At 50.6% G+C, this 12,500-nt stretch overlaps 1 protein-coding gene across 1 annotated transcript in view; it reads right to left on the bottom strand.

The window, feature by feature from the left end:
- vwf (von Willebrand factor) overlaps positions 1-12,500 on the bottom strand; it is a 28,001-nt gene that overhangs the window by 9,347 nt on the left and 6,154 nt on the right. Inside the window, exons 12-35 of the mRNA XM_079743399.1 lie at positions 12,444-12,500; positions 12,080-12,180; positions 11,613-11,808; positions 11,273-11,488; positions 10,670-10,916; positions 9,578-9,675; positions 8,938-9,089; positions 8,587-8,690; positions 8,352-8,490; positions 8,119-8,253; positions 7,811-7,957; positions 7,469-7,609; positions 7,049-7,147; positions 6,536-6,692; positions 5,931-6,098; positions 5,469-5,604; positions 4,771-5,080; positions 3,517-4,657; positions 3,036-3,140; positions 2,601-2,747; positions 1,608-1,742; positions 1,098-1,265; positions 633-679; positions 74-251 (exon numbers count right to left, since the gene is read on the bottom strand). The exon at positions 12,444-12,500 is cut by the window's right edge and continues 82 nt beyond it. Coding sequence (XP_079599525.1) covers positions 74-251; positions 633-679; positions 1,098-1,265; positions 1,608-1,742; positions 2,601-2,747; positions 3,036-3,140; positions 3,517-4,657; positions 4,771-5,080; positions 5,469-5,604; positions 5,931-6,098; positions 6,536-6,692; positions 7,049-7,147; positions 7,469-7,609; positions 7,811-7,957; positions 8,119-8,253; positions 8,352-8,490; positions 8,587-8,690; positions 8,938-9,089; positions 9,578-9,675; positions 10,670-10,916; positions 11,273-11,488; positions 11,613-11,808; positions 12,080-12,180; positions 12,444-12,500 — 4,524 coding nt within the window. The remainder of the gene's footprint in view (positions 1-73; positions 252-632; positions 680-1,097; positions 1,266-1,607; positions 1,743-2,600; positions 2,748-3,035; positions 3,141-3,516; positions 4,658-4,770; positions 5,081-5,468; positions 5,605-5,930; positions 6,099-6,535; positions 6,693-7,048; positions 7,148-7,468; positions 7,610-7,810; positions 7,958-8,118; positions 8,254-8,351; positions 8,491-8,586; positions 8,691-8,937; positions 9,090-9,577; positions 9,676-10,669; positions 10,917-11,272; positions 11,489-11,612; positions 11,809-12,079; positions 12,181-12,443) is intronic.

The raw sequence follows: 12,500 nt of genomic DNA, 5'->3' as shown, positions 1-12,500 counted from the left end.
CCTCTCCCACTGACTGTGAATTCAAATCAAAGGTAGTTCTCAAAGTACCAAACGGCGGTTTTACTGCGCTCACATTGGCACTCCCAGTGGCAGCCGCAGGTCTCCTGCACCCTGACGGGAGGCATGTTGTTCCTGCAGGCGGGCGGCTCCAGCAAGTCACAGCTGACCTTGTGGCTCTGCATGATCACCTGTCTGTCTGCGGAGCAGCGCACGGTGTGGCAGCCCTCGGCCAGCAGCCAGGACTCGCCCGGCTGACGCACACAGACACACGCAGACACACGCAGACACACACAGACACACAGTCAACAACGGTGGAGTACCCACCAGGAAGGGCGATATTGTCTTAAAATAGAGAGGATTACCCATCAGAATGCCCAGTATTGCAGTCTTTATTGAATGAAGTAAGTAAAGTACAATTTAAAATAATAATGATAATAAGGTTTAGGTTTAAACTGAGGGTTAAAATAGTACTAAAAAGGAAAAAAAACGATGTTACCATCAATGTTTGATGGTTTTGGGGTATTTTGAACTAAAAGCTAATGCATGTTTCAATATTGCCCAGCTCTAGCAGTAATATGGTGTTTTTCCTCTTTTTACCTGTATTCAAAAAGGGGTTTCAAAGCCTGGCATACCTCTCTTTGTTTTCCATTATCATCCACACACACCCTCGGAGGACCAGCTGAAAGTCAACATACATTACGGCTGTTAGTACCAATCTGTTTGTTTCCAGTGCGAGCGGCTGTGTTTGTTATTGAGTTTGTATTTGTGTGTGTTTCTAAGTGTGTGTGTGTGTGTGTATGTGTGTATGTTTATTTGTATGTGTATATGAATGTGTTTGTATTTGTGTGAGTATGTGTGTGTATGGGTCTGTATATGTATGTGTGTGTATGTGTGTGTATCTGTGTGTGTTTGTGTGTTTGTGAATGGATGTGTTTGTGCATGTACGTATATGTGTATGTGTACGTGTACGTGTACTTGTGTGTGTGTGTGTGTGTGTGTGTATGTGTGTGTGTGTGTGTGTGTGTGTGTGTGTGTGTGTGTGTGTGTGCGTGTGTGTGTGTGCGTGTGTGTGTGTGTGTGTGTGGTGTGCCCCTCACCTCTGCAGATCCTCTCTGGGTACTGGTGGTCCAGCGTCAGCAGCATCAGCAGTTGGTCCATGCTGTTCAGGTGAAGCGTGTTGTCTTGGTAACCATGGTCACCAGCGAGCGCACTGAGCTCCGCCCGGTCGTAGTCGAGGCCCACCCCGATGGGGAACACAGAGACGCCTGGACACAGGAGGCCAGTCACCCTTTCCCCAGACCACAACTCAAGTGCTGTTTAGTCATGGAGCCGGCGCTTTCATCCGGTGCCTTTTAAATCTGTCATTTCGTCTCTAGATGAAAGTCTTGAAAGCCTTAACATAAGGTGTGGATGGGCTTTAGTCATCTCTGGTTGGGGGAGGCGGGGTCTCGAACCGGGATCAATTTGGTCCAACACCTAAAGTCACTATACCACCCTGTACCAACACCAGCAATGAAGCAATGATAACATACAAAAACACACGCATATGCACATAGACCCATAACAAGTTAAGTCAGCTCCATATGCTGCACGTTCTCGGGCCTTACCTGCGACCAGCGCCTCATTGGCGGCCCTTTGGACTTCATCTGATGACCTGTCTGTCACCAGCATTACCACCGCCTTGGGCACACCTGCTCTCCCACCACTGAGGGCTGTTTGGATGGCAAATTGCAACGCAGAGCCTGGACAGAGCAACAGAAAGAAGATGTCAGAACATATTCCCCGCCTGGCTGTGGAACAATGTAGTACCCGTATGCATGTGTGTGTGTGTGTGTGTGTGTGTGTGTCTGCATGCATGTGGTTGTGTGGGTGTGTGTGTGTGTGTTGTCGTGGCAATTTCTCATATGTCATATATATTTGGAATAAAAGTACGAACAAAGATACATCACAACATGCATCAACAAACAACAAAACAGGCATACAATGCAATAATCCGAGGCCTCAGATGGGAATTCGCCCTGCGTCTCACTTCATTCTCTAAAGGTTGGCGAGGAGAAGTCCACTGAGTGGCTAAAGTCAGGAGTTCTTCTACACTTAGATCGGATCCTTGAGGGCAGCTGTCCCCCAATGAACCAAATGCCTTTGTAAACCAGATGTTAATCTATTGATTGAAGTTCCTTAAGAGGTCATTAAAGGTGGTTGCGGCCGTTCCTTATCACCCTTTGCTTCTCTGCGCTCCCCAGGGGGTCAAGGAAAACAGGTCCAAACCAAACTAACAGCCAACACGGGAACGGAATGTGAAACCAGATTACATCACACGAAACACTAAGATTTACATTTTGGACGACCCTGCAGAATAGCAGAGTGGCAAGACCATTCACGGAAGAGTATACAAAACCTAAGTTCATAAAGAAAACATGTGGATTTTCCATCACAGTGTGTGTGTTTGTGTGTGTGTGACTGTGTGTGTGTGCATACGTACTGCATGAGTTCGAGTGTGGTTGTGTGTGTGTGTGTGTGTGTGTTTATGGGAGTGTCTGGCGTGGATGTTTGTGTGTTTGTGCGTGCATGCATGTGTGTGTGTGTGTGTCTGGTGTTACCCAATGCAGGGGCAGTAATGGTCCTGCTGTGTATGTCCTCTATCAGCTTGAGTAGATTAGATGTGCTCTGCACATCCTCCCATGTGACCTCTGCAGTGGGGGGGGGGGAGCCATACTGGACCACGCCCACCTGGGTCATGTTGGGGCCTTGGGGGAGAGCAATGGAGAGGCAGGGATACCGGTGTTTAATCATTACATCAATGACTCACTTTGAATATTATTATTATATTTATCTATGTAATATCTATTATGCATTGTCTGATTCATGCGATTGATGAACATTGAACTATAGACAACCAAAGAAATGAAGAGGCAGGGATACAGGTTATGAATATGCATCGTCTGGTCATACACCAGCACATGTGATCATGGGGTGGATGGAGGTTGAAATGAAGACAAGAGAGCGAAGAGGAGGCAGAAAGCAGTGTGTCCCACCGATGTCAGCCTGCTTGACGAAAGCCTTGACGAAGGTCTTCATGTCCTCAAACGTTTCGCCAGCCCTCAGCAGGAACAGCAGGTCCAGAGGCTTCTGACAGGGTGCTGTTCAGAACACACACACAGCGCCGATGTACCACACAACACTGTCACACCTTTGTGAGTGTGTTTGTGTGTGTGTATGTGTGTGTGTGTGTGTGTGTGCATGCATGCCGGTAAGGGGGAATCAAGTTTGCAAGTGTGTGTGTGTGTCTGTGTGAGTGTGCAAGAGCTGGCTTTTGTGTGCAAAAACACATGCGCATGTGTGCCTGTGCATGTGTTTCTGTGTGCATGCGTGTGTGCGTGTGTGTGTGTGCACTGGCTTTTGTGTGCATGTGCACGTGTTTCTGTGTGCATGCGTGTGTGTGCGCGCACTGGCTTTTGTGTGCATGTGTATGTGTGTGCTTGTGCGCGCGCGTGTGTGTGTGTGTGTGTGTGTCACCTGAGGGCAGGGTGGTGAGGGGGGGTAGCGTGGGGAAGTAGGGCGTGAGGGTCTGCCGCGTGATGTTGATGACCATGTTGACCACATCGGGCACCGACGGGTCTCCCCAGTGCGGCACGTTCAGGGGGCTTGGGGGCATGCTGAACGGCAGCAGGACCTCTTCGTCTATCTGGGTGCCCACCCTGATGGGGTAGACGTGGGTGGGGCCGCCCTTCGGGGGGGGCTTCACCACATCCGTGGGGGGGCTCTTGGTGATCAGGAAGACCAGCTGGGGGACGGGGGGCCCGTGGGCAGTGGGACGCAGCCAGGCCGTTTCCTGATAGGTGGTGCTGATGGCGGCCCCCGTGTTGGTCTGGGTGCCCCCCCTCCAGCGGATCTCCCTCAGGCGCTGGCGCCACAGGGTGCCGCTCCGCCACAGCTCCAGGCGCTGAATCTCCACGGTGACGGTGAGCGAGTACTGGATGACTGTGACGCGGATGTGTCCGTGCTCCTGGCTCATCTTCGAGATCACCTGCTCTATGAAGAGCAGCGAGCGGTTGAAGTTGCCCGGCCCCACCGACTCCGAGCCCTCCACCACGAACGTGACGTCCACGGGGGGGGAGGGGGTCGCCGTGGTGACGGGGGACTGGCCGGAGGGTGAGAACGGGGCCGGGGTGATGGGCTGTAGAATCGCGCCCTGCTTGGGTGCCACACGGGTCGGCTGGAGCGTGGTGGTGGTGGTGGTGGCGGCAGGGGCCCTGGTGGTCAGAGGCTTGGGTACTTCGGGTTCCATGCCGAGGGTGCAGAGGTGGTCCTTGAGCTGGAGGAGCTGGTCGGTAAGCTCGGCGGGGCTGCTCAGCACGTAGGCGCGGTTGTCCTTGTTGGCGGCGGTGATCTCGTTGATCTGGCTAATGCTGACCCCGGGGCCCAGGGCCACCGTCAGCGTGGTGATGCTCTTCTTGCGCAGCATCTTGACGGTGGTGCGCAGGTGGCGGGGGTTGGTGCTGGCCGTCAGGACGATGGCCACGCGGCCGGCGTTGTTGCGCTTGTTCTTGTCGTAGATGTTGATGGCGAGGTACTTGATCGCCTCGTCCAGGAAGGCGGCGTTTCCGCCCGTGTAGCGCAGCTCACGCACGTTCTTCTTGAACAGCCACTTCTGGACCTACGAGTTCGATAAAATACAATAGAATTTCAACCGCACCAATGATGCTCAGCCCGCTGTACACCACGTGACTGCAGGCGGGCGTTGCTGCAGCCCCTCCGGCACCAACTCACCTGCAGCTCGTTCGTTTTGACCCCAGAGTGGTAGAGGAGCACGGTGGCGCGCGTGTGAGCAGAGCCCATCCTGAAGGGGTCCACCACGCTCACGATGAACTCCTTCACCTTCTCGAAGTCGGCCTCGCTCAGCGCGGTGGAGCCGTCCAATAGGAAGGCCAGGTCCATGGCGCGGTCGCACCCGCCGGCGGGCATCGCGGTGGAGAAGGGCAACACGGTGGAGGTGGCGAAGCCGGGGGTGGGCGGCGTGGTGGGGAGCGTGTCCAGAGCGGTGCAGTCCTCACAGCTCAGCCTGTCGTTCTCACAGTGACTGTGGAGGAACACCAACAAGGCCTCATGACCACGCAACACTGCAGCAAACATCAGAGAGCCTAAAGACCGGCGACGGAAATCCATACAATGGTAAATCGATGCGACGTGCATTGTGATTCTGTAGATATTGCGATAGGATCTTACAGTTATTTTTGTGAGACTTTCACGAAATACATGCACCAGGCTTTCAAACTCAGAAAATGTCAATTTCGAATAATTTCAGTGAACAGTCGAAAATAAGAAACATAGACACTTTAACCCTTCAATCCCTTCAACTAACATTTCATTGACGTTTCCATTTTTAGAAAAAGTTTTCAGTTTAAGCTCCAAAGTCTTGTGGAAGAATTGAGCCCATCCCTCGGTGCAGGCAAAAGAAGACGTCTCACCATATCTTGCAGTGCTTTGGATCGTCATGGTTGAGGACGACCTTGACCCCGTGAGAGATTCTCTGACCCTCATGGAGGCACACCTGGCACTGAGAGGGCTCCACACAGCGCATGGCCACCTCGTCCAGCAGCTGGCCTAGGAGGTCAGTACACATCGGCTGCCTTAGTGACCCTGAGGGTGTCAGATGATTGGAACTGGGACAGCCAGTGTGTGGCGTGAGTTCTGCCGCATAATGGCTGCCGAGCATCACCCAGGTGGTTTACACACACTGGTAGTGGAAGAGGTGTAACATGAACCTCCTACGCACTATAAAGCGCTTTATAAAGCCAATTCATTATGATAAAAGTATTATTATTAGAATACAAATAATGAGAAAAAGGGAAAAACAGGAAAAAACCCTTCAGGTAGGAGGCGAGGCATGACAGGTATGTTCTCGTGTGGCCTGAGAGTGTTTTGAATACCTGGGGGACAGTTGGCATGGCAACCTTCCACACAGGTGAGAGGGCAGTGGAGGGGCTCCGGGTGCTGGCAGGTGAGTGGACAGGCGGAGCCACAGCTGTTGTACCTCCACTGGCACAGCTCCTCCCCCGCTGCCGGGATGCTGGGGTTGAGCTCGTCACAACTCATGGCTGAATATCAAACACACACACACACACACAAACACACACACACACACACACACACACACACCCTGTTCATACTCGATTGACAGGAAGGGAGCAGGTATTCTTGCTAGCGGGCCCACCCATCCCGGACAAGGGCTGAGGCCAGTTCAACCATTCGAAACGTCCACTAGTTGGAATGAAACACATAACAGATGTTCTGCTGCTTGTGCCTGATCATTAACAGTGAGTTTCCCTGCACCTTGTAGGTTTCCTATGCGGTGGTATGACAACCAATTCTAGAAAAACAGTTATCACAGTTATGTGACTGATTCTGAAGTAGACATACAGGTACGGTAAGTACAAGTAAGTTATTTCTATAAACTCAATGTGTCTAAACCAGATACTACAGATTCAGAAACTTAAAAAAGTAATTGGCTGGGGGGGGGGGGTCCGTGACTCACGACAAAGGCCATTGGTCCTCCAGCTGACCGACACGCCCTTCTCAGAGCATGCCTGAGCGTAGGCCGCTATAACATCACAGAAACACGCGCAGTCACCCACGGACGGACATGAGCACGCCGCCTCCACGCACATATCAAAGTACGGCTCTGCCTCCACCTGCATCAGATAACAGGGACAGGTACACCGTCACCGAGTGTCCATGGAACCTCTGAGACAAGAAGTCATGTGAACAGATGTGTGGAATCTGAATGTCTGAACCGTTTCCCTGTTTTATATTCCACCATAGCACTTGATTTCATGCATTTGATGTGGATGGTGTTAGTCTCTAGATGTTAAAATGTGATAATGTTAAAATGTAATTATCATGTTCATGTTCATTATCATGTCCATGCGCATCATGTTGTGAAATGTCATGTTGCTTTTCTTGGCTAGTTCTCTCTTGAACAGTAAATGTTTAATCTCCATGAGGCTGGCCTAGATATGCTAACATGAAAATAAGAACAAATCCATACTTGGCTGTTGCACTGCTGGAAGTGGGATCCAGTCAGCACGCTGCAGGCCTGCTCCACAGTGATCAGCCTGGCCACACTGTCACTGCAGGGGGAGGGCGACTACAGCGTCACCCAACAGACAGAAAGACAGACAGTCAGAGGGATGGACACATGTAGACAAAACAGTGAACTGAGAAAGAAAGAAAAAAAAATAACGGAACAGTAATGTGGAAACAAACAAGCAAAGGAAGCCCAACAATAGCAATTCAACAAAGACAGAAGCTATTGTAGTATGAAAATGTCATGCACACATACTACTCAGTTGTAGTTAAATCCACAAAAGCTAACTTAGTATGAACACATCATGCACACATTCCACTAACACTCATGATACCGTACTAATAAACACATTAAGCACTTAATAAATGCAACGCTACCTACCTCAGTGACATCGGCACAACTTGGTTTGACTTTCCAGGAGTTACCAAAGTGGGCAAACCCGACTTCCAGCTGGTTGTTACTGCTCACCAAGTCGTTGTTAACATTGCCATCAAAGTTACCGCAGAGCCCACACACTTGACCCTGCAAACCATGGCAATCATCACCAAATGCATGCTCAAACTTACTTTACACACATGAAGCATATTTAAATGACTGATGTATTAAGGGATCCACAGTTTTGCATTCGCATTCGCTTTTTGTCAGACCATTGAGTCTAGACCTGCGCTTTATAGAAGAGGAAATGCTACAAATCAAAGTGTAATAAACAGTGAGAATCGTTACCCTGTATTGGGCAGAGATGTGGACCAGGAGATGGGTGCCTTGGTCCCAGCTGATGGAGATGTGTTTCCCGAGGAGAAGGATGTAGAACTGACCGGAGTGTACAATCTCCACCTCTGAGCCCTGCAGCACAGGCCTCCTCATCTTCACCTGTGGACGACCCGGCACATGTGAGCGCCTGATCGGGTCGTATTATGACTCACCCCCGGAAACAAGTCATGGTCACACTTTGGAAACATAAAGGTTTTTTTGACCAATGCGTCATTACCTACCAATGATTTTGCGACAATAAACACTGAGTGCATTGTTACCTGTCTATGTTGCATCGTGATCAGTCCTCCCTGGTAGTAGACAGAGATGGATTTACCACAGCCGTGTTCTGCTACGCCACAGCCCTCATTCTCCACCAAAACACGCAATGAGCCGTCCCTCCCGTCACACATGTCCTATTCAGACACGGAGGCATACGGAAACAACAATGTTTATAACAACAACAACAAAATGTATACCTGTTGTTCTTCACTGTTGTTTGATCCTCTCTCACCTGGACCAGGACATACTGGCAGAGTCCGGGGAAGGAGTACTTGAGGCCGTCAAAGGTGATGTAGTGGCCTTGGCCGACGGTGCGACACACTCCGTCACACACCTTATTGGAGCACTGCCATTTACTCTTCTCACACACACTGCGGGAAACACCCCATAGTTAGTGTAACGTCACTCTAGTCCATCTCCCACTGTCACTCTCACCCTCTTGAATGTATAACACACAAGGGTCCTACCAGGTGTTGCAGTCCATGGAAACAGTCTGGCCTGAGCCATACATGACGTTGTTATGGTAACAGGGACACTGGTCTGGTGCAATGCATTCGCTCTGGTGGCGAACCTGGAATCAATTGCTTTATCAGTCTCTGTGTTTCCATTTGGGGCGGGGAAGGTGTTATCCAAGCACAAATACAAGCACACAAATACACACGTGCACACGCACCTACCCACATGCAAACGCACGTGCACTGACCCACATGCATGTACCCATGTCTGGGGATTCATGCAGAAGGCTTCACGCATGCCGACGAACCCTACACATGTATCCAAATGCTCATGCACACGCGGGCGCGCACACAGACACCCACCGTGCCAGGGGGGCAGAGGCAGCCCTTGATGCAGGCCAGGCTGATGCAGGGGAGGTCCATGTTCCGGCAGGTTCTGGCACACTCCAGCCCCTTCTGCCCTGGCTCACAGTCAGCCCGCGTCAGAGGAGGGGGGCAGGGGGCGGAGCGGCGCTCTGTAAACACACGACACAGAGGCGTTTGGTACGATGAACAGAAAGCCAGCCATGGGACACTGAGGCCGCCTGGAGAGGAGGAGACGGGAATATGGAACTGGAAACAGGATTTAGAATATGTCGTAATATGCTGATAAAATGTCTTCTAGACATGTAATCTACGATCCTTGGTATAGTTAGTATGATATTAGTATGATATTGTGACCATATTGAGGCAAAATACGCTTTTGCCTTTCACTTACACAGACTTATAATATAATAGTATTTCATATTTACAGTAAGTAAATGTAAACTAGGCCAAAAGAATAATAAAAAAGGGAAGTTTCAAATCAACAACAGGCCACTGTAGGAACACACTGATTAGCTTCAACGCTAGTGCAAATACATTGTTTTTGGTAGCCTCATGAAGTGTCTGGTTTCCAGCCCATACTCTGTGCCGTCTCCCTTCCAGAATGGGCCGCTGAGTCCAGAATAACTATGAGACAAACCTCTAGATGGTGCAAAGTCATTATCATAGAAGAGGTCAGACAGCATGTTGCTGCTCATCTCAGCAGAGCTGCAGCTCATGACACCGCTCTCACAGGTGCTGTGGCGAGTAACAGAGACAGAAAATACACTGTTGAGATAGAACCATATACAGTAGAAAACTAACCATATGCAGTATAAATATAACCATATGCAGTAGAAATAGAACAAAGTAGGTTTGCATTGTATAATCATATACAGTCGAAAAATACACAGCAGCAATAGACAAAAACAAAAATATACACAACACAAATCCAAAATTGTGCAGAGATCCTTAAAAGCTTTTGTGTTCTGTACTCAAGTAGGGCAAGCTCTACTGGATTGTCAACGGGTTATTAATGGGGAGAGGTGTACGCTTTAGTAGACACGGGAACATGCATACACACACACACACACACCCAAAAACATGCGCACACCCACGCACACACACATGCATACACACCCACGCACACACACATGCATACACACGTCACACACACCCAAAAACATGCGCACACCCACGCACACACACATGCATACACACACACACACACCCAAAAACACAGACACCCAACACATGCGCACACACGCACACGCACACTGTGGCTTCCCGCCCCTTAAACCTCGACCCGGGCGGGTCCGAGGATCAGTGGTGGACGGCGTATACCGCCGCCACCCACCAGCCGGCGACAGAGAGCATCACTTCTCTCCCCCCAATCAGCGAGATGGGGGACACCTGGCCGGAGGGAGGAGAAAGCCCAGGAGCCATTTTAAAAGGCACACCAGGACGGGAGAGGGGAGACGAGCGACACGGGGGAACAGCTGGAGACCCCAACCGAATAGAGGCTCTCGGAGACCCTATATAGAGTACATGTGTTCCCCGTCTTGATAATAAACGCTGTGTGTGGCTTAAACCCCTTCTTCGCAGTGTGATCTATCCTTGACCCCCTAGACATCGGGGAGCGGGTACCACAACACGCACACACACGCACACGCACACCTAAACACACACACACACACGCACACACGCACACACAAACACACGTCATGAACACAGGGTAGGCCGGCCCGCTGACCATCTGCTCTTGCGGTCGGCGTAGACGTCGCCGGGCTGGTAGAGCTGTCCGTCGTACAGGCAGCCGCAGAGGGCGGCGCTCACACACTCCCCGGCCTGGCTGAGGTGGAGGCCCGCGGGGCAGAAGCAGCCCTCCTCACAGGCCCGCTGGCCCTCGCAGCCCGCCTCGGCCGAGGACAGGGAGCGGCAGGTCCGGCCGCACTCGCTCCCGCACACCTCGAACACCCGGCCCCCGCCGCACTCCATCTCTGGAGCGTGGGGAAGACACGTGATGAGTTGTCTTGCATTGATCCCCCCCCCCCCCCCCCCCTGTTTTCATTGAAGTGGGTCACCCCCGTCTGGTGCAATGTTTTTCGAAAAACATCAATAGAAAAATCTATAAATATATAGATCATGAAATATTGATTTAGCTGCGAGCAAACTGTTCGCTATGGAATGAATATCTGACTCTTTTATTTATAACAGAAAGGATTCAGCATGAATACAAATGATGAATAGCGATGGGTCTATTTAAAGTGAGCAGTGCAGTATGAGGATGTGCATGATGTGTACACATGCTTGGACCAGAGTGCATCGTGGGTAGTCGTGGCTCTGAGCGCCGTACCGCAGAGCGCCGCCGAGCGCCACTCCAGCTGCACGCCCCTGGCCGCACACATGGTGGCGTAGGAGGAGAGCGCGGAGCACAGACACTCCTCGCCGTCCACACACGCACACACGTCATAGCGGCAGAACTTGTGGAAGGGCCCCGGGTTCACCAGGAAGTGACACGGCCGAAAGACCTCTGACATCATCGCCGAACACGCCTCCTCTGCAAATCGGACTAGGGAAGAAGAGGAAGAAAAAACACACCAATGGAAGATAAGAGGTTGTCAGTGTGTCTGTGTGTGTGTGTGTGTGCGTGTGTGTGCGTGTGTGCGTGTGTGTGAGAGAAAGTGTTGTTTCACCTCTCTTGGGGTTGAGTGCACATGGGTCTATGTCAGGTCTGTGGATGGAGTCGCAGTCTGCGCTGATCCTCCATGATTGGCTGAACGCTTGCGGGCCTGCCTCCACCAGTCCAGCGCCAGACAGGAAGTCATCCCCTTGGTTACCGTTGTAGTTACCACAGAGACCACAGGTGCGTCCCGCCCAGGCCAAACCAAGCTGGTGATGTCATTATTCACACAAAACGTAAAGCAAATGTATCATGTTGCTGATCACACCAGCTAGAGTCCATCTCTGGGGAAACCTGCCTTGTATCTCCCAATTCATTGTGTATGGGAGTTTGTGCCTTCATGCAAGGGGACAGTCGAGTCGAGAACAAGAGAGTACATGTTGCATAGGACCACAAGTCAAACTCCCCTGTTGAGCATGCTAGAGGGCGGAGCCACAAGGCTGCCCACTCCTTAATCAAAGCTTTTATAGCCACGCCCACCTCCAGAAACACCCTGCCTCGACCATCCCAGTCCAGGTGGAAACCATCTTCAAACCTCACACGCACCGCAGCCTGAACAGACCTCTGGATATGCAGACTACCTGCACAACAAAACACATAACACAGCATTTACATATCTTATATATATATATATATATATATATATATATATATATATATACATATATATATACATATATCATCGTTCTCTCTAATAACATCTAGGTCTTAGATGAAAATAAAAACACCTAGGTCTTAGATGAAAATAAAAACACCTAAAATATAATAAGAAGAAAACAAAATATTAATAAGTAAGATGATTTAAGGAGGAGATATTACTTCTGTGTGTCATCCTCCCACGTACCATGATGCATTGGGGTTTGGATGTCCATGCCGTTGACAGAGACCCCGCCGCCATGCT

The sequence above is a fragment of the Pollachius pollachius genome, assembly GCF_949987615.1.
Source record: "Pollachius pollachius genome assembly, chromosome: 9".
Lineage (NCBI taxonomy): Eukaryota > Metazoa > Chordata > Actinopteri > Gadiformes > Gadidae > Pollachius > Pollachius pollachius.
Note: the sequence above shows the minus strand (reverse complement) of the source record. Positions and strands in the feature narration are given on the sequence as shown.